Raw genomic sequence first — 25,403 nt, 5'->3', positions numbered from 1 at the left:
GGATGACTTTTTTGAAAACTACCTTTTTTCAAGGAAGAATTTCACATAAATGTATATAAAGAATTTCTCTTGGAAAAGAAACGCTGCTTCTGTATATAATCCATTTAACACATCCAAAGTGAAATTTTACAGGACAAAGTTCTTGCCTTCTCTAAGTATTTTAGCTCTGTCATATGTAAGTAAGGAGAAATAAAATATTTATTTTCTAACAAGTGAAGAGAAATAAAATATCTTTTCCAGTATTTCTAGCTTCCTGGGTTTAATTAGCCTCACAGTCCACAGAGATGGGATGTGAATTAAAAGATCCCAGTCTAGACAAAGCCCGTTGATGCAGGGGAGAGAAAGTTTAGTAAATCTATAGTGGAAAGTGTGACCTCTGGACTTGTTCCTCTGTTAATGCTAATTTGGTGTCTAGGTCTCCCAGGCCCATACTGTACTATATGTGGCCACTAATGGGACTAAGGAGAAACATGAGTGATGTTAGCAACATGCCCAGGGTTTGGGGAGGTTGTTGAATAGAAGCTATCTGTGATTTCTTAAAATACTAGGAATTCATTCCCCAGCCACTGGGAAATGTTATCACCACTACACTCAATAGAAAAGATAGCATGTATTGGGAGTATTTCTATTATTTGTATATGCTCTTTCTGTAATTAGAGGGAAAAAAATATCAGGATAATCTTTTAGTCTACAGATTAGCAATCTCATAAGAGCAATACCCCATGGAGAACTGACAGCTGTTGTGAGGATGTGGATCAAGAACAAAGCAATGTAAATAAAAGCACCAATGAGGAGAGCTGTATTTCTGTGTAGGGCAAGTGACACACAGAAGATTTATTTATACACTGGTTATTCTTTAAGACAAATGCACCAGATTATTTGCAACTGTTCACCTAAGGTTTTGTAGGTTTGCACTAAATATCTTCTTTTTCTTGATGCTCTTTGTTTCCAAATATTTATGTAAACTTTGGATTTGAATGATTAGCTATTCTATAAGAAGAAAATAAGGACAGTATCGTAAATGTCTTTTTTAAAAAAACCAGAAAACTAAATAGCTTCTTTAAAAAAAAATTAAGCTGAAGCCTCCTATATCACTCTAAATAAACGGAACAAATGTTAGTGGCTACATTTGGATTTTCTTTAAAAGGAGCTACAACTGTTGATAATTTCTAACTGTATATGTGGATCTATCTGACTAGTGATGGAGAAGGAAATGGCAACTCACTCCAGTAGTCTTGCTTGGGAAATTCTACAAACAGAGGAACCTGGGGGGTTACAGTCCATGGAGTAACAAGAGTTGGACATGACTCAGCAATTAGACCATTTGATTGTGAAGATTAAATTTATTATAAGAATCCTAACAAAATCCTCATAGAAAAGCATATGTGTTAATGGTTTGTCAAAAAAAGATTTGCATCTTAAAATTACTTTTATAAATGGAGAAGCAATGGAAGCTTTGGGACCATTGCCTTAATTGTGAAGACATCATAAGCACCCCAATATTATTTTATGCCCCACATTGTTCCAGACAGGAGAAGGTTTTCCACTGCACAAGAAAACCACAGGACACAAACACATCCAAATCACACCACAAGGGGTACACAGCAACAAGACAACATATGGGTGAGTCAGGTGCTAAGGATCAGCTCACACACCGGAGATCAAACAGAAACACTCTGAAACTCAGAAAGATGCTTACTCTATTCCCCACCCTGTGCCTCCAAAAATCACCCCCAGGGCCAGAATGGTGCCAGCCACGGCACCTATTAGCCTGCTTGTGGCCATGTTCACTGTGTGGAGGGAAAACGGAGAGTTTTTAACAATGGAAATTAATTACACGCTGAAATCACTAACATACAACATAATCTGTTTAGGAAATGCTTTGAAAATCAAATATTGAGATCTTTGCCTGAAGATTTGAAATTAAGAGCTACATACACATTGCAAATATTTGAGAATAATTCTGAAAGTACCTTCAAATTCTACAAACCCTACTTAAAACATAGTCTCTTATACTTTAAACATGTATAATAAATAATCCAATTTGAGTTATAGGTCCTACATGGAATGAGCTAAAATTAAAGTATAATTTTAATTGCATAGTAGCAAATCTGTGTTTTTGTTATAAAAGCTGTAAACCATTAGTATACTTTTTATAAACTTCTCAAACTGCAAAATATGCCTAAGAAGCTATATTTTTAACACTCAGAACTTATCATTCAAATTTTGTCAACATACTTACAGATTTAAAATAGAGTTACCTTTAAAATGAACTGCATTTTCAGCCAGAAAATTATTTTATCTGGAAAAGTATATTTCAAATAACCTGCAGTGTTTGGGACATACATAGTACTGGGACACTTTTAGTTTTTTAATAGTCTCCAGTGTATAAACTATGTGCTGAGAGAAAGTTAGGGTCTCAGTGATGCTGTAGTAATTGCTTCAGACGACCCAGCAGTGTTTGACTCAGTGGAGACACTCCATCCCCACACATCAAGCTTCTGTGAATAGATTCTGAATATTGAAAAATGGGCCTGGAATGAGCACAGGTCCCCGGTGCTCCCTAATTGGGCAAGATGTAATTTAGTGTTGGAGGAAGGCAGGTTATTTAGGGTTGAGTGTGTTTGTGAGTCTGTGTCTGTGACTATGCATGCAAACCTTTGGACAAAAATGCACTTTAACTCACATTTCTATATGAACCAGAAGTACTGGTTCCCTTCACTTTAACAATGAAAATAAAAAATTAGTTTCCACAAGGCTGTATTCACATAAACTGTGTGCTCTGAGACACAAGGAAACACACAAAGAACCACGACTCAAAGTCACAATTTTTTAAGGCTTAATATTGGGTTCGTTGACCTTTTTAGCTAAATATTCTCCCAAAGAAGAGAGAGGACCTTGAATGTGTAAACCTGATGAGCAGTTGTACAATTACTTCATTTTATCACAGAGTAAATAGAATGAGTCAGATAGTCTAGCTTTATCATTAACTAAACACAACCTGAGTTACTCTTCAAATAACAAAAAATGATGGGGGACACAACAAAAAACAGAGAAAGCCTATGGAGAGCATTGAGGGGAAGAAAAGAAGACCAACATATAAGGTGATGGTAACGGTCTTCAAGGGTTCCCCATGGCTCAGTGGTCAAGACTCAGCCCGCAATGCAGGAGACTCAGGAGACTCGGGTTTGATCTTTGGGTCTGAAAGATCCCCTGGAGGAGGAAATGACAATCCAATCCAGTATTCTCGCCTGAAAAATTCCACAGACAGAGAAGCCTAGTGGGCTACAGTTCAAAGGGCTGCAAAGAATCGGACACAGCTGAAAACTGAGCAATGTTTTTCAAATATGACAATCCATTATAATTCAATATAACCTAAATAAGAGCTCAGATTTCCAAATTGTGGAGGTAAATACTGAGATGAAATGTATTCCAAATAGACTGCCTCATTTTTTTTTGAGGCCATAGAAAATCATTGCTTTCAAAACACTAAATTAACTAGCACACATCATGTTATATATATACTTTTTGTTAGGCAGTGACCCTCAGACCCAAAATATATGAGAGTCCGATTACCTCTTTAATATTTTATAAAAGCTGTATGTGCTAAATTATAGGAAACTAACACATCCCTTTCAGATGGTAAAGAATCCCTTTAAAACATAATGCTGACTGAATATTTGTTATTTTTATAGTAACTATGTGAGTGATAAATAACAACATCTATTTTAAAAGGCTTTTTGTATTTGCTCTGGATGTAATTTCTCACCACAGATTCCAGAGAATTAGGCAACTGATCACTCAGGTGTTAGAAACAACCAGATGAACAGGATTCTATAAACGCTTCAAATATGTATTCAAGATAAACAGATATAATCTATAATCTCCCCTGGGCAAGAGCAATTATCTCCAATTCGTAACTGATGAGTATTCAACTCCAAAACAAGATAAAAGTAAGTGGAAAAACAGCTTTTTCAAAAATATCCTTTCCCCTCTTTGCTCTCCTGCCCTCCCACTACTTTTTAACTAAAAATATATGCAAAATCCATTTAATTCTTTATCATGACACTTAATAGGCTTATCTCTTCCAGTAGGTAGCAACTCAACCTATTTTCAAATGGACATGAATTCACTGAGTGGCTCACAGGTGGATGGATGTATACAGGGGATATTTAAAAACTAAGGTCTCAGCTGCTCTTCCCAGCTAAAAAGAATTTATCTTCTCATTGAAAAAAATTTCCTCGGACCTTCGGGGACCTATAATCTAGTTTTACTTCCCTACTAATTTATTTATTATGTAACTGTATTTGTTCATTCATTCATTCAGTATCTACTAAAAGGTTTTGTTGTTGTTGTTCCAGGAACCATGCTGGTGATACACCTTATTTTTCTTTTCATCCTACCAAACCTAGAAGGCTTGCAGATTCTAGCTAACAACACAATCATATTAGGAACTTAATTTTGCTCTCCAACTCTTTACCGTACTTACTTTTCATTTAACTTGTTTACAGAAACCATTTATTACTTAGCAGTATGTTTTCACTTTTGTTTTCTTATTTTTGTTATTTGTTGGTTAATTATTATTTTTAATCTTGGTCCTAGCTGTCATATGTGCCTAAAGGTAGAATTTTTTAAACTAATTTATTTAATTAGAGACTAATTACTTTACAATATTGTGGTGGGTTTTGTCATACATGCATCAGCCATGGGTGTACATGTAAAAGGTAGAATTTTTGAGACGTGTGTAATATCGATAAGAACTAAGAATTTTCTCCTTTTCTCAGGAATTTCTATTTTATATGTAGAATTCTTTCACAGACAAGTCATGCTTCAGACACTTTGAAACTGTGTTTTTGAAACTGAGTGGCTGATTTTTTTCTTTTTGTACTTTTAGAGACTTTTTGAAACAAAAGGCTGCGATATTTCATCTATATAACTCCAATGAACCAAAAGGGGCTACAATCCTGCATCCTTAAATACTTTGAAGGCCAGAGGCATCAAAGACATCATTTGTACTCGATGGACCAAAGTTCTTTCTGCAGAGACTTATTACTTTGTTAAAATTTAAGATAAGAAATAAATACTAAATACATTTTTTATACTTTAGAGTATAATATTAGCATGATAGATATTTTATCAAGCTCTACAATTCAGTATTTAGATGTACAACCAGATCTGATTACTCTTCTACATAAAATTTTTAAAAATTGAATCATTTTTTTCACACATTGGAATAAATGTCTGAAAGGATAAAAAAATAAATTATTTTTTATAAGAATATTATTTGTTTATGCTCTCAATGAAAATATCATAGAGTTTTTCTGAAGTCAAAGTAAACTCAGAATTATCAAAAAAATTTTAAACTTACTAAATCCTTATGTTATTGATTAGGCCATTGGTAATGAGAAAAATACTGAGATGGTGCATAATTATATATGAAAATCATAACTTCTCATACCTAATCATCTGAATTACAAAATCAAGGATTTCTGCACTCACAAAGAAAGTCATCAAAAAACACATGCAAAGGTAAACACTAAATATTCCTCCTCAACGTAGACTTAGAAATTACTGTTTTCAAAATACTAAATGCTAACAATATAATACTTCCTTTGACAAGTAATGTATCAGTTAATAAGCTTAATCATTACTCATGTTTTTTAACCCTTTCTACTTAGCACTGTTATAAAAACTAGCAGAATAACTTAACACCCAGTTTTAACTAAGACTGTGTGCAATAACAGAAAAAAACACATTGGGCTGAAGATCAGGTGATGTAGGTTTCATTCTTGGCTCTACACCTAAGTAGCTGTTAACCTTATTAATTAAGCTAGTTTTCTCATTTTTAGAAGAGTGGGTCTGAACTGAATTGCCCCTAAGGCCCTTCTATCTCTGATGTGATTACTATTGTCATGATGACAGCATCTAACCAAAGCTTCCCAGGACCATTCTTTGACTTCATATATATCAGGGAAAATATCTGATATGTTCCAGTTTCTTCTCTTCCCTCCTACAAGGTGTTGCAAACCATCCAATGAGAAAAGTTTCATTGTATCCTATAATAAAGTGAAGTCGCTCAGTCGTGTCCGACAGCACTGTGCAAAGATGCCTACACAACACAAAAATTACCAGTCCTTGACATGGCTCTCCCTATAACAGGTGGAGATTCTAGGTCTTTTAAGCAGAATTCAAACATATTCTTCCCTCACAGAACAAGCCAAAATAACTCCTTTCAGGGAGTTTAGTGGAAACAGGTTGGGAGAAGAGGGACAGAAGCGTCTTTGTATGTAAAATGAACAATAGTATAGAAAACATGAGTCACATATGTAACAGAAAAATCCTTTTTAAAAAATCTCGCTCACATGATTTTTGCTTTAAGAGCCTATTTCTTGTCTTCTAATAATTTTGAGAGCTGGAGCAAATTATCTTCCATGCTTTAAACAGTGGGTCAACAATGGACAACTTGAGCCAGTGCAGAGTGACTTCAATGGCAATACTTTCCTGTGTGTTATTCATCCCTACCCAGATGAAGGTGAATTTTTATTCTTTTAGTAACTTGTAGTTAAAATGAAAGAAATACCCAAAACACATTGGTTCATTTCTCACTTCCTCAAATCAAAGAGTCACAGAATTCACCTTTAGTTTTTACTAATTTAATCTTGATCCAAAGAGATGTAGTTGGGTACAATTCATCTTTTATGATAAAATCTCATGACTTAAAAAGAAATATTTTCATTCTGCTTCTTAAATTTTTTTTCTTCTTAACAAGGCAGTACATTGAAATTAAATAAAATAAGTATTTTTTAATACCCACTCACCATATCTCTACAGAAAGCCCTTATCTACAAATATGACAAGTTAGGTCACTGTGGATGTTGCTCATTATTTATGGCAAGTATTTAGGGAGGGTCCAAAGACTGTGCTCAGTAAGTCAAGTGTCAACCAAACCCATCGAATCATGAGAAAATGTAGGACATGAAGTTATAGAGAAAAACCTTGGCACCTCACACAGGTGTTGAACCTACTGTCAGGGAAGTACTGATTGCTTCAGTACCTTCAGTTTGTTACCTGTTACTCTTCAGCAAGGCAATACAACAAATGGATTCTGATAAACTGAAAATCAGTGTTAAAATGCACCATTTCACTTCTTTTACATATTCCCAAATAGAAGGGATATGGTATTCATAGAGTGCCTACCATGTGCAAGGATATGCTGACTTTTAAATAGTATAGAATCAATAAATATTTGCTATCTGGATTAAAAAATAGAAGTAAAGTATGTAGTTTCTCTCTTACCATCTTCTTTAATCAGAATATCAAAATTAAAACTATCAAATCTACAGTAAAGTGTTTAAATTTTCATTTCAGTTGTTTTCCATTTTCCTAGTATATTAATGGAATTTTCTATAGAGGCTGAAAAGATATAAATGGCCAGTACAGATAGAGCCAATACCTTTTTTCAAATGAATCAAGATTATTAAATATTCATGAAGATTTTAACAATTTTAGAACCCACGGGTAGGTTTATTCAAATGATTCCACTGTCTTCATTAAGAATTAAGTAAAAAAGAAAATATGCAACAGGAAAGAAATATACCAGAATGCTAATATTGATTTACCTCTGAGTTACTGGATTAAGAGTGATTTTTACCTTCTTTTTAATCTTTTCTGTATTTTCAAAATTTTCTACAATAAACATATATTACTTGAATGATCAAAAAGGTTATCTTTAAAAGATAATCCCACTGCTGGGCATACACACTGAGGAAACCAGAATTGAAAGAGACACGTGTACCCCAATGTTCATCGCAGCACTGTTTACAATAGCCAGGACATGGAAGCAACCTAGATGTCCATCAGCAGACGAATGGATAAGGAAGCTGTGGTACATATACACAATGGAATATTACTCAGCCATTAAAAAAATACATTTGAATCGGTTCTATTGAGATGGATGAAAATGGAGCCCATAATACAGAGTGAAGTAAGCCAGAAAGAAAAACATCAATACAGTATACTAATGCATATATATGGAATTTGAAAGATGGTAACGATAACCCTATATGCGAGACAGAATAAGAGACACAGATGCATAGAACAGTCTTATGGACTCTGAGGGAGAAGGTGAGGGTAGGACGTTCTGGGAGAATAGCATTGAAACATGTATATTATCATATGTGAAACAGAACACCATTTCAGGTTCGATGCATGAGACAAATGCTCAGGGCTGGGGCAATGGGATGGCCCAGAGGGATAGGATGGGGAGGGAGGTGGGAGGGGGGTCCAGGAAGGGGAACACATGTAAACCCATGGCTGATTCATGTCAATGTATGGCAAAAACTACTACAATATTGTAAAGTAATTAGCCCCCAACTAAAATAAATAAATTTATTTGAAAAAAAAAAAGATAATGAAGTCCAGCACCACATTAAATGGGAAAAAAGCAAAACAAAACAAAAGGCAGCTAGGGATCTTCTCTTCTCTAGAATGTATTTGTTTACTTTATGCCTCCAAATAAGATTTTTGGGGCATGGGTGAGTGAAGGAATGCAGAAGAGAGAGAACAAATTAATAATTCCTTATGAAAAAGAACAAAGTCTAAGCCACTTCGGCTGTGCTCATCTGTTCAGGCATACTTACACATCACTTGGGAAAACAGCATTTAGATCTTTAAGAGAATCACAGACATGGAGAGAAAATTTGGAAAGAATGAATCTCTCCTTGTCAGAGACTAAATATTCTCTAAATCGAAGTTCTGAAGGTGGATCCGAGAATTTTTCATACTAATTTTAAAGCAACAAAAGACTAAACATAAAAGTGGAATTGGTTCCTTTTTATAACTAGAAGGAGAACAGAAATAGACTGTGAGGGTGTGCTTGTGATTCTTATAGAATGTTAACATTGTGGCATAATAAGCAAATGCATGAAGTGTTTTAACACCCACTCCTACTGAACATTACACATGCATGCAAATCAGCCTGAATCTCTTCAGGAATTGAGGACTATGGCACTTTATATACTTTTGAAATCATAGTTTCCCGTATGGACAATACTGAAGCTTGAGTTTAAAGGCGCTTTCATCCATAACTAAGCAGATCAAAATGACATTATTTATATATGTATATTTCCTACCTGCAGGAAAAAAACATGATAGTTACATGAAGTACTGTTAGCAGTACCATGAGAAGGAAGAACCTGATGTATAATACAATGCCCATTGGTGTACAGTATCTGTTCCAATAATTTTTTGGTTTCTCAGGAACAATATTATAGAAAGTCTACTGTAACTGATGACTTCACCAGCTCTTTGAAAATCATAAGAAGGGGTTGGGAATGGGGAGAATAAGGAGAAAGTGACTACCACATTTAGACGACATAGGCTACATTATAACATGGTAGCGGAAGGCCTGAGATTGGGCATTTGCGATCTCAGGTTACCTGAGATCCTGGTCTCAGCCCTGCCTCTGGTTACCTGAGTAACCACAGGATGCCACTTGACCTCAGGGACTGAGAGTCCCCATCTGCAAAATGAGGGTGGTTCTAGATGGCCACTGAGTCTCCTTCCAATTCTAAAATTCTCATTTTTCTCCTTTTAATGTTGGTTAAAACAAAGGTCCAGATCTTTCAAGTTTTCTTTGCAGTGTTAAAGTTCTGTGAAGAATTCCAGTTTCTTCCTAACCAAAAGTGTGCTCAAACAGAACATAGGAGACTACAACTTCCCTCTGGAAGGACTCAAGTATTGAGGAATGACCAGAGTCTCATGTCAGTGAAAAAGAGTTCATCTATTTAAAAAACTGGCTTAGCTTCAACCAACTATAAAATGATTAACATTTCTGATTACGGAAGAATGAGGTTTAAAGGAAAGAAAGGAAATTGGTATATTTACCTCTTCTTAATTTCAGTTCTAGACTAAGGGATAACTTAAGCATCTTTTTCAATGTTATATCCAAGAACCCTTAATTCTGAAGGAACATGAATCAGACATTTTAATGACAAAAAGAGATATTCTTAATGGGTCTCTAGAAAACCTATGAACTTGTTATATTGGCGCCACTGGAAGAACACTAATGAATTCAGTATGCAAGGAATTGAAACTGAAATCACACAAACCCTTGGGTCCTTCGTCTTTGGGGGGGTGCAGATTCCTAACTGGATCCCGGATACTGCAGTCTGTCCCTGCCCAGGTGAAATCACAGATGCAGGTGGCTTCATTACTACACACCTGTGAAGAACAAAGAACAGAGACGGGGCATTTTCACCATACTTGGTAGAATAATGGTGGTAAATGTAAAAGACACATGGGACAGGGTAGAAGCTTTAAAACCATTGAAATTTCTAAGTCTCCCCTGGTTTTGTTTTTGGCTTTTTTGGTTGTGCTGGGTCTTTGCTGCTGGACAGGCTTTTTCTCTAATTGCAGCGAGCGGGAGCTACTCTCTAGTTGCACTGCATGGGCTTCTCATTGCAGTGTCTTCTCTTGTCGCAGAGCATGAGCTCTATGGCAAGTGGGCTTCAGCAGTTGCGGCACGTGGGCTCAGTAGTTGCAGGTTGGAGACTCTAGAGCACAGGCTCAATAGTTGTGGAGCAAGGGCTTAGCTGTTCTGTGGCATGTGGGATCTTCCCAGACCAGGAAGATTCTTTACCACTGATCCATCAGTGAAGCCCCTCCCCTGGCTCTGAATACTAGACGATGTATAGATCCAATACTTGGGTGATATTTTTTCAGTTAATCTTAGAAAAATCAAAGATTAAAAGGAAGAACTTTTCAAATTAAATGTTAATTAACTGGTGTTGATATTATTTAAGTACACACGTCTGACAATGTAGCTTTTTCAGAAGTAGTTGCTTCTAGAAACATGCCTTAGAAACAATATGCTTAATTCCAGAAATTAATACATGTTAGATTTAAAAGGCATTGCCAGAGATGAAATACCAGGAGACATAAATCACCAACGCACTGCATTACTTCATCGTGCCCAACACAGAAGTCATTCGGTGGCACCCTCCCAGCCAAACAAGCTCCCCACCACCACCACCTTTCCTGTCTGTCTGTAGTGTCAACGCCTCTCTCAATCAGCCTGGCTGAAGACCCTCCTAGAGTGATCTCTGCCCCTCTCTCTGCCCCTGGAATGGACCTGTAATTTAGACGAAATAAATAACCATCCACAAACTGGGGACAGAGTAGTTTAAATCCTCATCTGCCTGTGAAATACATTCAGAGATAAACTGTTTAGAGATGACAAAATTGAATTTAAGGTTATGGGTATAAGAAGCTTTTTAATCTGAAATGATATAATGTGATGATGATAATTAACACACTGAATTTAACCTTTTTTTCAACAAGATGAAGAAGTGGGGGGTAATGGAGAATCATAGACCTTTTTATTCCTTAAGTTTTATATATAACGCTTTCAGAGCAATAACTGAGTAGCTGAGTGGTCTGCCCAGTGCTTTTACTTTTGTTGTTGTTTCTAGTTGCTAAGTCGTATCCAACTCTTCTGCAACTCCATGGACTGTAGCCCACCAGGCTTCTCTGTCCATCGGATTTCCCAGGCAGGAATACTGGAGGGGATTGCCATTTCCTTCTCCAGGAGATCTTCCTGGCCCAGGGATCAAACCTGCGTCTCCTGCATTGGCAGGCGGATTCTTTACCACTGAGCCACCAGGGAAGCTTTTAATTTACTATAGCAATTACTGAATATTTACGACATTGATTATGTGCTAGGTACTTATACTCAGTGCTTTGTGTATAACATCTCATTTAATCACTAGCACCCTGATGATTGAGAGAGGCTGAGTGATTTGCCCAAAATAACTGGGATAAAAAGAAGCAGAGTCAGGATTCAAACTCGGGATGCTTTCTAGCCACAAAATCCACACTCTTGATCATTAGTCCCTACTGCCTACTCGTGAGTCTAAGTTATTGGGCATAAGCTCCTTATGCCTTTCTACCTTGTTATGTGACATATCACTCGTTTAGCTATCTATATTTTGGATTATTTTTACCTTTGCTGCAGCATCTTCCTTTGATATGATCACTCTGAGTTTCTTCATGTCTTTTACCATTTTTGAATTCTATATAAATATTGAACTATCTTTCTTTTACTAAATCCAACTTAAATAATCACTAAAACGTGTTTTTAGGTAATAAACCTAGGTTTGCCAGGAAGTACCTGCCCCAACACTTTATGCACAGAATTAAAGATACATGCAGGTGCGTGTAGAGAGCACATCTTCCCTTTCACTGGCGATGGTCCAAGCACTACTGTCCGACTTTAAACATGTGAATTACAGCAGTGATCCAACCTCTAGTCTAGTGTGAGCTTCAACACACAGATACTCAGTATGCACACTGAGTAGTTGAGGAGCTGAAAGGGAACTACTGAAAAGTGTAAATTATTATGAATGGTGCAAAGCAGTCACATGGGTTCTATAGTTTCTTTAGGAATCACATCATTTTTCTTCTAACTCCTTGGATTCCAAGAGACTGTGGTGAATAAAAATACACACATATACAAAATGATAAAAAAAAAAAACACAACAAAACTAAAACCATATTAACACATTTAGGTGTTATTCTTAGAAGATAAGGGTATAAGGAAATAATCATAGTCAGTGCCTAGAGTCACAGGAGAATGGCTGGACTAGAAGTCCAACCACTATGAACTTGGAGGATGTCAGACAAGGAAGATTTCAGCTGGACACTGATGCCTACTTACCCCATGGCCTGAACACACTTTACCCTTGGAATCAAGGGGGCAGCTGCTCATATTTAGGGCCTGAATCTGTAGACACTTCCGATCTAAACACATCATAGATGGGCCACATGGTGTTCCATCTTCGACATAGCCCACGTCTGTATCATCATCTAAAACCACATGAGCACCACTAAAAAGAAAAAGATAGTCATACAGTCATTAGCACCACACTTGGAAATATACCACCAACATGAGTGAGGTTTGCTGTTCAGGAAACTGAAGAGGCTGTTAGTGGACATGGATTTCTCCTAGCATTTCTCTACTTTTCCTTTCGCCCTTTCCCCACCTTCCCTTAGTAAAAGAGCATGATAAAAGAAACTGCCTTTCAGTAGCATTATTGCTCTGCACGTCATCAGAACCAATATGTCATTTGCACAAAGTGTGTTCTAAACCTTTCCTTGTTTGCAAGCCCAGCGTTAAGACTAAAGGAGAGGTGTGCGTAAGAACAACAGAAGCAATCCTATCATTAGCACTCCAAGACATTCTGATGCAAAAAGGCAGGTGTTGGGCATAGAAAGCAACTGAAAACATCTTGAAAATTACTACTTTAGAGGGCTGGATCACTCATGAGTGAAAAAAACAAGCCGATTCCTCTCTATTGTTATATACTTCTACAGTCTCAAAGCTAAGGACAACTGGAATTTGAATAATAATCAGTTATAATTACTAACTAGATACCTGGCTGAATATTTTTAAAATATTAAAATAAAATATTGAAATAATTGAAAAATTTTAAAATATACTAGTTTAGACTATAACAATATAATTTAACAAGGTTCTTACATCTAAAGATGTGTGAAAACTTACACACTCAAAGGAAGCTTCTGTGCATCAAAGTAACTAGATTTGAATACTACAAATTTATCCAGGAAGGATCTTCTTGTCTAAGACCCTGTTCAAATCATCTTTAGAGCCATTTAAAAGACAGGAAATCAGCAACCATTTGACCAAGACATCAATATCCAATGTGGCTATCCAGTTGATTTACCAACTTTTGTTCAAAATTATTTAGGGATGATTCTAAATCTTACATTCACCTGTGTAAGATGAAGTTTTGCTATTTGGGGGATACTAAAGATAAACATTATATATCCTGAGGGCAATTCTGTAGGGGGAATCCCAAAAGTGTTCTGGGTGATAGAAGTTATCATTTGAATGAGAGCATAGCATCTTAGAATTACAACTCCTTTAACGGGAACAATATTATTTAAAATATAATATGACTCCCAGTGTTAAAAAAAAAAAAAGTCTTGTATCTTCTGTGCCTTGTACTCAGGTAATTGGATATAAAATGACTGACTAGAGCTATAAATATTTTAGTATATACTTTCTTTGGGCTTCCCTGGTAGCTCAGATGGTAAAGAATCCACATGCAGTGTGACAGACCTGACTTTGATCCCTCAGTTGGGAAGATCCCCTGGAGAAGGGAATTGCTACCCACTCCACTATTCTTGCCTGGAGAATTCCATGGACAGAGGAGCCTGGTGGGCTACAGTCCATGGGGTCGCAAAGAGGTGGACACGACTGGGCAACTTTCACTTTCACTTCACTATACTTTCTATATGTGATTAGGTTTCAATTAATCCTCTAAACCAAGCATATACTACACATAGAGTATAGCTTAAATTCTTTTTTTGTCACAAAAAATAAAACATACAATGTTCAAACAGTGACATATTTCAATGTTCAAAACTTTAATCATATTCAAAATGAATACCATAAATTCTACTTTTAAAATGATAATTACAAAGAATGTCTCCCTACTAATAACTGGCATAATTTTTAAGCAAATACAATGTGCAAATTGATATATAACTTTTGTTTTTTAAATGCCTTTCAATACACAAAGTGATAATAAAATCTAAGTTGTTATTTCTCTCATGAAAAACAGAAATATTTCCCTTGATTTTTTTCTAATTTGTAATTCTCATGATTCATTAGGCTTGCCAACGTTTACTATATTACCTGCAGTCAATCACCCGGCCTTGGTGGTAGAAGGAAGTTGGGATGATCTCACCCTGAAGTTGACCAATACGTGGCGCTCGAGTAAGGTTGGTGCAGAGCAAAAATCCACAGAACACATCACTGAACATAGTAAATAAAAAAGAACAAGACAGGAGGAATCAAACTGAAAAAATCAAAATTATTTGGTCCACAAATATTTAAAAATGGGAAATATTCCCTTTCCTTCTAAATGAAAACATTTGTTTAGATACTGTTGCTTGGTGAAAATCCCCGACCTTCCTAAAAGGATCAAAGCTTGTGCGAGGTAGCAAAGTAACCAGCTCCAAGAATGGCTCATGACTGGTGTCAGAACCTATCATGGCACCCCCATTCTCTACACCCACTTACTTAGCCATGCCTCCTTCCCATCCTCGTAGAGCTAAGAGTGGCTCCTGGAATGTTGAGATATGAAGAAAAGCCAGATAGGGACTTGCTGGGGAGAATTTTATGCTCTGGATAAGTTAGAGCCTGACACGGAGAAGGTCTTTTGTTGCTACCCCTGCTTCCTGCTTTTGAATGCGGAACTTTGGCATTCACCTTGCCATCGTGAATTCACATGTAAAGATACAAAGTGAACGTGCTAAGCATTACAGAGAAGAGGGGCAGAAATCCTCTGGGTCCTTGGTGACATTGTTAAATGACTCATTCACCATGAGGACACCTATCTTCAGCGTATTTGTTAAGTAAACAATGAAATCTTTATAAAATGTGCAAAGAATTGAAGTGGCACATCACACACACACAATCCATGTCCAGTAAATGCATGAAAATGTACTAAATTCCATTCATAAATGCAAATTAAAGCCACAATAATAAAGCAGTTCACACCTAGCAGAATACATAAAAGTAAAATGTCTGATGATACCAAGTGCTGGTGAGAATATAGTACAGTACAACAAAATTCTCTTATACAAAGTATCGATGGTAGCATTTACCAGCACAACCATTTTAGGAAATAGTGTCATACCATCTGGTGACACTGAAAATATACATCCCCTATGACTTAGCAATTTTTCCTCCAGGAATGGCCTTAGAAAAATATGTGTAAATGAGAACTAAGTTACATGTACCAGAATGTTCACAGTAGCACGATTCCTAATAGCCAAAACATGGAAACAATCTAAATGTCTGTCAACACAAAATGGAGAAGGTATATACCTATAAATATGAATGAAAATGAAATAAAAGAACAATAAACATGAATCTACAGCTACATACACCATGGAAAACTCTCAAAATAATGAACTTAAGAAGCAAAAGACAAAATAATACATGAAATATGATTCCTTTTATATAAAGCTACCAAAATTTTAGGCAAAGTAAACTGTTTAGGGCTGAAAACTTGAGCAGTATATCTCTAAAGAAAAGTAAGAAAGCAACTGCCATAAAATTGAGGACAACAGTACCTTCAGGAGAGAGACAGGCGCTGTAAGGGTGAAGGATACATCCTGGGATGCACTATTTCTTGATTCACAGAAGGATTACATGAGAGTTCACTGCATTTACTTGGCAAAAATGTATATTTGTATATTAATCACTTTTCTCTTTCTATATTTCTCAATTTTTTAAAGTTAAAAAAATATATTTATTTTCCTTAACTCACTGGTGGCTGGATATTCTATTGCCAGATATTTGAAAGCTGTCTTCTACAATGATCTAAAGCAATGCCTCCCAACTTTCTGAAGTCACAGAGGCACAGAGAAATGATCAGATTTGTCTGTGACTTAATGAATGAAGCCAGAGGCATCCAACCCCATAGGTTCTGACTAGTTTAGACTCTACTTCCTCCCTGGAACCTCAAAGACCGAACATCTCAAAACTTCTATAACTCACTCATGAGACATCAGATGGGAAGCTCTGTTCTGTTATTTTGGTTTAATTTTAAAGAAGTCAAAGATTTTTTGCCTCCTAAGGCCTCATCCACCATCAAAGATTACATACAACTGCCAAGTTTCAAAAAGTACAACATTAGAGACCATTAATTAGATAAATAAAACTTCCCTTAAATCCTTGCTCTGCTTCACAATGGGAGAAGAATCCCCATTGTTATGGAAGGAGAATGGAGGAGCTTTGGTCTATCACATAATGATCCCAGAGATCCAAGTCATTGAGTTAACCTTAAAAAACTATTAAATTGCAATTTTAACTTTCCTCAACAAATCAAGGGAAAATATTACCAATGTGCTCTGAAGGCATCTCATTTCCTGAGTAGAGTCCTCAATAGGCACTGACTAGATACTTTTTGGCTTCCCTCATAGTTCAGCTGGTAAAGAATCCGCCTGCAATGCAGGAGACCCGGGTTCAATTCCTGCATTGGGAAGATCCCCTGGAAAAGGGAAAGGCTACCCACTCCAGTATTCTGGCCTGGAGAATTCCATGGACTGTATAGGCCATGGGGTCGCAAAGAGTCGGACACGACTGAGCAACTTTCACTTTCAGATACTTTTTAGAAGGGAAAATAAAACTTTAATATAGCTATTAGATATTTAATCAAATCAAATGGTGTTACATTTGAGAAATAATCAAATGTATGTTATTTCATTTTAAATGAACCCCAAAATATAGACAGTCTACATCTTTTGCTTACAGAATTCCTTATACTAGTAAATTTGTAGGTTTTTTGAAAGCAAAAGTAGAAAATCAAAACCCACTATTAATTTAAAATACCTTAGCAAAATCTCTCTTCCAAACAAGCTTCAAGTAAAATAGAGCATGTGAGAACTTTCCTGAATTTTACAGAAATGGTGTGTCTGTGCCACAGAAACAGTTTAGTTCATAGTCATTTGCTTCTAGATATACGATCTTTTAAATTCATACTTTAAAATTTTAAGTAGTCAATTTATTAAAAAATTGACACCTATTATACATTTATTTATTTATACACCTAAATAACATTTATTTTGTGCTCATTTCCCATTTGGACCAGGGCTTCCAAGTCCACCCACTATGCTCCCAGTGAGTGGCCACTCACTGTTTGCTGCACTGGATCCATCGGTCTCCATCCTTTCCACAGTTGCCCTTCTCGGTGCCTTCTGTATTCAGCTTTTCATAACAGAATTTGTCAGACCCTGAAGCCTCTTTTGGAGATGAGCAAGAAAAGAGAATTACTTTAGTTCTCTTTGTTATCCATAATCAGTACTGTGCCAATAAATTTTAATAACTGTTGCTCCAGAAAAAGGAACAAGTTCCTAATTTGTAGCACTTGCCCATTTCCATGGTGTAAATTTCCACAGTGTGATACATGGCTAATTTTAAACTAAGAATGTGATGCCAATCAGCTTCTAAAATTCCTGAAAATTTCACCCATGGCTCTTGCAAGCTAAGATAGGACAGCTCAAACACAGCATTCTTTTTAACTTGGGAGACAAATTTATTCCCAATTCTTGTTGGTGGGTTTGAGGATGGGAGGTAAGATTAATCATCAGCAGGAATTAGTGAAGTGACACCAAAAAAACTAATAAACATTCTTAACCCTGCTTTCTATTAATATCAGGAAGCATTATAAAATCTGAGCTCGCTGAAATTTTGTTGGCACATGGATTTTGATATTTCAACTTTTTTGAAAGACAAATATGCCTCTATTATCTTTCCCTTGTCAAAACTGAACCACTGAAAGTAAATCTTTCAGTTAAATGATATTTGCCAAACACTAAAATCACTTGTGCATGAGTCCTAGTCCCCTTTGGGTGCCTTCTTTTCCTGGGAGGTGACCCAGTCTTTGCCAGCAAGACAGAACCATTTCTCTCTCTTCCAGTCTGGCCCTCATTAGCTGAAATTCACTGGCAAAACAATGAAAATGTCAGGAAGAGAATATGTGTACTGACATGTAGGGGACATATTGAGAAAATGACCAGGTACCCAAATCTCTGTCTGTACATCAGGAAGTACTTGCGTTTCACTTCGAACTGAGATAATCAATAACAGAATTTAAAAAAAAAAAAGTCTGGTACTTTCCTAGGATAAAAGAATGAAAAGCTAACTTGAAGGGGTGAATGTTAAATCCAAGGTATAAAGAAAATTACTCAAGTGGGTTGATAATGAGCACGACCACTGCACTCAACCCAATCTTAGCAAGTGGGTGTAACGTCCGTTCTGTCGTAGCCACAATCACTGAATAGCACTGTTTGGTTCTGATGACAAGTCTTCAACGTCAGCAGTTGTTTGCTGTGGCTTTGTGACTATGATTCACCATCCTCTTCAGCCTTTTCTAGTTTTTAAATTTTTTTTTTAATCACTCCCAAGCTGTATCTCTCTTTCAGCAAGACTGGCAGCAAAGAATATTAAGAGAAACCCGAGTGTGACCACCAAGCAGGAAACATGACCTACTTGTTCCCCAGATGTACTGACACTGGTTGTCCCGGGTCTTGCACTCCCCGTTGTAGCAGCGGCCCTGAGGACAGAATGCATGTCGTAAGGTACAAGGAGCTGGTCCCATTCCCCATCAGATTCTCACTGCAAGGTCTCCTTATCATTGTTTTAGGCAAAGTTGGGTTTTTTTGGGTACCCTAGTATTTTCACAATGAAAATAAAACTCACAAACATCTTAAGAGACACAGAAGAATGAAAATTAAAATCTAAGACACAGAACAGACCTCACTGTACAGCTCTTCAAGTCCAACTAATCTAAAATTTTTAATTTTATGGAAAACAAAAATGGGTACATTTCTTTGAGTGACACCAAAATGATTTTTAGGTTTTTTTGTATGTGAATGGTTAGGTCATAACATAGCTTCAGGGGAAAAAAAAGCATTACAATATATTACCATATTTTTCCATAATAGGCTGAAATGATTAAAGACAGTTACAACTCCATAAATTAGATCTCTAATTCTTCAGCCATTACTTTTTTCCCCCCACACTCTCAATCTGGACAGTTTGCACCCAGAGATAAACATATTTAGTATTTTATGTGACATGAAACAACTCTGAACTAGAAGACCAATGCAATAATTTCCTGTTGTTTGGGTTGCAATTTGCCAGCAAAATTACATTCACCGCCCCCCCCCAAAAAAAACCCTGAAAACTAAGCCTTTCATAAAATACCAGTTAAAACCTATGGCCCAGCATACCTGATTTTGATTGCATGTATATCCATCTTGCTTATGAAGATTTGGTGGGCACTGAAAAATACATTTTTAGTTAACATTCAATATGTGAAGTACTTTCAGCTTATTTGCACAATACATTAAAATGCAAAAAAATTTAAGCATGATTTTATTACTATTTGTAAATTGTGTGCTACAGATCATTCATATCAGTAAAGTTTGAAATAAATTTAAAAAAATACAACTTATAATTAGGAAAACATGAGTAACTCCTTAAATAGCTAATCCAAATTTATTCTCCAGTCATTGGTAAAAACAAATCAATCAAAGCACCCACTGCTTTGTGCTTCGTATGTTTGTTTTCCATGAGATACACTAGAATAATTTATGTTCACTTGCCTACAAAGTTCAAAGTAGAAGGGATTAAAATGGACAATGAAGGGAACAAATCAGCTTGTTACATAGGAGTGGATACGTTCAGGAGCTAATTTACAAGACTTCATTCCGTCATCATTAGTAACGTTCAGGAACTAATTTACAAGCCCTCGTTCAGCTCTGTGAAAATGTCATATCTGCATGTGACACCCGTGACACTCACCTCCATGCCACATTACTGAAAAAGAAGAAATACCCAGCCCTTCAATAAAAGTGCTGTATCTACATTACATTTCTGACCTCTCAAACTATAGACTTGTTATTGAAACAACTGTGATATGATAGTTCTTTCTTTTTCTTGGTCTATTTATCAAATTGCTATTTTTTTTAAGTACATTTCAATTTTCCCTAACATTATCCGGGATAATTCACATTTTTACTCTCTCTTCATCTTATTTATCACATTTAAGAGAGCTAAAAAAAATGTTCAAGTCAAAGGCTCTGCTACAGCATTCAAAACAAATATTAAAAGGGGAAAAAAAAAAACACAGGTGCGGTAAGTGAATAAGAAACATAGCAATACCCTGTGAGGTCCTCCCTTGATTTTCACCTTCTCAGTAAATGACAGTCTCACTCTCCCAGTGGCCCAGGCCCCAAACCAGGGACTCATCCTGTGTTCCTCTTTTACTCACACTCTCTTTCTAGTCCATCAACAAATCCTGGTAGCAATACCCTCAAATATAATTACAATCTGACCACTTTCCTCCATCTCCACTGCTAACAGCTGGTCGACCCCAACACTATCTCTCACCTGATGATACAACCACCTCCAAATGACTCCTCTTCATCTCCTCTAGTCTCCTCATAGGTGACAGAGCTACCAGAGTGTCCCTTTAAAAACCAAAACCACATCATGTTGCTCTTCTGCTAATGGCTTTCCAGTCTACTCACTGGTCTTCCAAATTCATGATCTGCTCCTATATTGACCCTGCCCTCATCCATACCTGACCTCACGTGAATGTACCAGCCATGCTGTCAACCCAGGGTCTTTGTTCTTGCTCTTCCTCCAAGCTTCCCCGCAGATTTCTGCCCAGCTTGTTCTCTCATTTTTTTTTTTTTGGACTTTGTCTGAACATCAGCATCTCAAAGACGCCTTCTTTAACCGTGTCCTCCAAAACCGTAACCTCCTCCCCCATGTTAGCATCCTCTGTTCCCCATTTGCTGTTTTTTTTTTTTTTACTTATCACCAAACTTTCACGTATCTGTTTGTCTACTCAGTCAGTTCAGTTGCTCAGTTGTATCCGACTCTTCACGACCCCATGGACTGCAGCACACCAGGCTTCCCTGTCCATCACCAACTCCCAGAGCTTGCTCAAACTCATGTCCATTGAGTCGGTGATGCCATCCAACCATTTCATGCTCTGTCATCCCCTTCTCCTCCTGACTTCAATCTTTCCCAGCATCAGGGTCTTTTCAAATGAGTCATTTCTTTGTATCAGGTAGCTAAAATATTGGAGTTTCAACTTCAGCATCAGTCCTTCCAATGAATATTCAGGACTGATTTCCTTTAGGATTGACTGGCTTGATCTCCCTGAAGTCCAAGGGACTTTCAAGAGTCTTCTCCAACACCACAGTTCAAAAGCATCAATTCTTTGGTGCTCAGCTTTCTTTATAGTCCAACTCTCACATCCATACATGACTTCTAGAAAAACCATAGCTTTGACTAGATGGAATTTGGTTGGCAAAGTAATATCTCTGCTTTTTAATATGCTGTCTAGGTTGGTCATAGCTTTTCTTCCAAGGACCAAGCGTCTTTTAATTTCATGGCTGCAGTCACCATCTGCAGCCATTTTGGAGCCCAAGAAAATAAAGTCTCTCACTGTTTCCATTGTTTCCCCATCTATTTGCCATCAAGTGATGGGATCAGATGCCGTGATCTTAGTTTTCTGAATGTTGAGTTTTAAGCCAACTTTTTCACTCTCCTCTTTCACTTTTATCAAGATGCTCTTTAGTTCTTCTTTGCTTTCTGCCATAAGGGTGGAATTGTGTATCTGAGGTAACTGATATTTCTCCCAGCAATCTTTTTTTTAAATTAATTAATTAATTTTAATTGGAGGCTAATTACTTTACAATATTGTGGTGGTTTTTGCCATACATTGACATGAATCAGCCAAAGTGTTAATGTGTGTCTCCCGGCAATCTTGATTCCAGCTTGTGCTTCATCTAGCCCGGCATTTCGCATGATGTACCCTGGATATAAGTTAAATAAGCAGGGTGACAATGTACGGCCTTGACATACTCCTTTCCCGATTTGGAACCAGTCTGTTGTTCCATGTCCAGTTCTAACTGTTGCTTCTTGATCTGCATACAGATTTCTCAGGAGGCAGGTAAGGTGGTCTGGTATTCTCATCTCTTGAAGAATTTTCCACAGTTTGTTGTGATTCACACAGTCAAACGCTTAGTTTACTGCCCCCATTCTAATGCAGTTTGTCTACTGCTCCTATCCTAATTCGAGCTCCATGCAGGCAGGGATTTTCTGTCCTTTCTCCCTCCCTGGTACCTAGAACAAAGCTGGACTCAATTATTATTGAGAAGGTGCTCAATGACTAGTGACTGACTGAGAAAATAAATAAATGACCCTCACAGATACAATTAAGTTATTTTATTCTGCAGTATCAAGCTGTTTATCAAGGTCACAACAGAAAGATAATAGAACTAATTTAGTATTGCTAAGAAGCAGTAACTTACCAAGGAACACATTGAGATTAAAGGCTTTGGTTCTACAGCTTTCTAAAGAACAACCAATTTTCATACCAGTTTTCGTTCAACCTGATGGTAACTATTCAAAAGATGTAATTATCAGCATGAGAACTTGGTTTATTGGACCAACTGCACAAAAACAGAGATTCCCTATGGTCTCTTTCATCCATCCAAATCCACTCAAAACACTATATTAATCAACTAACAGTAATTATTCACTTACTCCAAGATGAACTCAACCACACTGAACCAAAGCGCAAAAGAAATGTTGTTCGCTGAGTACACACATCAGGGTCTAAACTTAACTTGTCATATTTGACTTTTGTGATGTTTCAATAGGAGAAAACTAGTAGGATTTGATAAAAGTTAAAAAGCTCTCATTATAAACTGTCATAACTACATGGCAGATTTCTATTTTTAGTTTAGGCTAATAAAAGCCAGTTGTTTAACACTGAAATGTTTAACAAAGGAAATTATGAAATGTCTATTGTTCTCTAGAAACATTTAAAATAGAAGAACCATAAATCTCTATGTACTTTATTCTGTTTGTGAGCAGAGCTCTGGATTCGGTCTCTAAATGCCATCTGAGGGACTTTCCTGGTGGTTCAGTGGTTAAGAATCTGACTTCTAGTGCAGGGGACATGGGTTCAATCCCTGGTCTTGGAACTAAGATCCCACATGCCACAGGGCAACTACGCCTGCGTGCCTCAACTAGAGACACAGCCAAAAATTAAAAAATATATAAAAAATAATACTGATAAATAAATGCCATTTTTAAACTGTGCAGGAAGGTGCAACTGAGGCTGGCTTACACAGTGCAATGGTCTTTAAATGTGCTTATTTTAAATTGTCTTATACTCCCATTTTGACGACATATTTCACAGTGTTTAACAAAACATATTTCCCACATATTTCAAAACTATCTTTATTAGATTATCCAGATTGTTTGCCCAGAATGTCTCTCAGTTCCACATCTTATTTATTCTCTTTTAAATTGTGAATTTAAAAAGCAGCTCAGAAGCATCAGTAAATGCTAATATAAAAATTAAGCAGAAATATACTGTGAAATAAAAGCAATAAATACATAATGTCACCAAAAGTACTGATTTTCAGAGACGCAGAGACATCCCATTTTAATTATTATTAGTATTAATTAAATTCAAAGTTTCCTGTTTCTTTCAAAACAGAAGAATTACTGTGTGTTGGGGGCAGGGGTGTGGTGGTATTTAACTCCCTCTCTTCCACTTATCTAGCTCAGATTCTTTCTGGCCATAGAAGGGAATTGTTACTAAAGGAACATGCAATTCTAACATGTCACTGAGAATTTAACAGTACAATTTTCACCTTGGGACATGAAATAAAAAGAATATTTAAAAAATTTAAACAATAAAATATTAGATCAAACAAGAACGCTTATTATAAAAACTTTATTTCCAGTAAAGCCTATGACAATTCAGGAGTTAAAAGTTGAAATGGAAAAACTATACTTTTATATTTTGGCTACCTGATGCGAAGAACTGACTCATTTGGAAAGACCCTGATGCTGGGAAAGATTGAAGGTGGGAGGAGACTGGATGAGGATGAGATGGTTGGATGGTATCACTAACTCAATGGACGTGAGTTTGAGTAAACTCCAGGAGTTGGTGATGAACAGGAAGGCCTGGCCTGCTGCAGTCCATAGGGTTGCAAAGAGTCAGACACAACTGAGCGCTGAACTGAACTGATACTTTTAAAAGAACTGAACACACAAAACCAAAACCATATATGATGGGTATAAAAACAGTCTCAATCTACAAAACTAAAAATATAACTCAGTGAAATAGCATATCAGAAATGTCAGTATACTTGTCATAAATCACAGAATCCACAGTTCTTACATACTGCCACTATATTATTTAAAAATTGCAAAGAAATCAATTTATATGTAAGGACACATATGCATAAAAACCACAAAAGGATAGCCTGAATACAGTTCACTGTACCATAACCTTTGTACTATATCCATTTGAATCAAGCCTCAGATGATATATATCAAAATCTTTCAAAAAGGTTAATTAGGAAATTTTGTTTTCCTCTCCTCATGTTTCCTTCCAGGGAGGAGAACTCAGTGTAACTCCAGTTACTCTCTGCTCCTGTGCTCACTTCTCCAGGAAGGTAGAGCAATTGACTGGTTGATGGATAAACTTCAGAACATTCTGGCTCAGTTCTGCCATCATCTCCTGCCTACTCACATAATTCATCCTCTCTCTACTGCTCCTCCATGGCATACAAGGCAAGGGCCACCTTTGCAAGGAGAGGTCATTCCAGGCCGAATTACATCAATAATCTGTTACTACAGCCTAAATCTGGGATCTGTAAAGAGGCCCATTTAGCCCTCACACTGAGCTATGACTTTCAACTTGGCTCTTCACAATAACAAAAATGATATTTTATTTCCCAGCTATATTCTATCAGGAACCCCATGT

At 36.7% G+C, this 25,403-nt stretch overlaps 1 protein-coding gene across 7 annotated transcripts in view; it reads right to left on the bottom strand.

The window, feature by feature from the left end:
• The window catches only part of ADAM23 (ADAM metallopeptidase domain 23), a 206,878-nt gene that overhangs the window by 28,757 nt on the left and 152,718 nt on the right, over positions 1-25,403 (bottom strand). For all 7 annotated transcript variants that reach the window (XM_081577941.1, XM_081577944.1, XM_081577945.1 and 4 more), the window contains 6 exons: positions 19,828-19,878; positions 19,085-19,148; positions 17,730-17,835; positions 14,720-14,839; positions 12,716-12,884; positions 10,110-10,221 (listed from right to left, as the gene is read on the bottom strand). In XM_081577941.1, coding sequence (XP_081434067.1) covers positions 10,110-10,221; positions 12,716-12,884; positions 14,720-14,839; positions 17,730-17,835; positions 19,085-19,148; positions 19,828-19,878 — 622 coding nt within the window. The remainder of the gene's footprint in view (positions 1-10,109; positions 10,222-12,715; positions 12,885-14,719; positions 14,840-17,729; positions 17,836-19,084; positions 19,149-19,827; positions 19,879-25,403) is intronic.

The sequence above is a fragment of the Giraffa tippelskirchi genome, chromosome 3 (assembly GCF_054371585.1).
Source record: "Giraffa tippelskirchi isolate mGirTip1 chromosome 3, T2T-mGirTip1v1.2.pri, whole genome shotgun sequence".
NCBI lineage: Eukaryota > Metazoa > Chordata > Mammalia > Artiodactyla > Giraffidae > Giraffa > Giraffa tippelskirchi.
The sequence above is the reverse complement of the archived record's forward strand: the minus strand, read 5'-3'. Positions and strand labels throughout refer to the sequence as shown.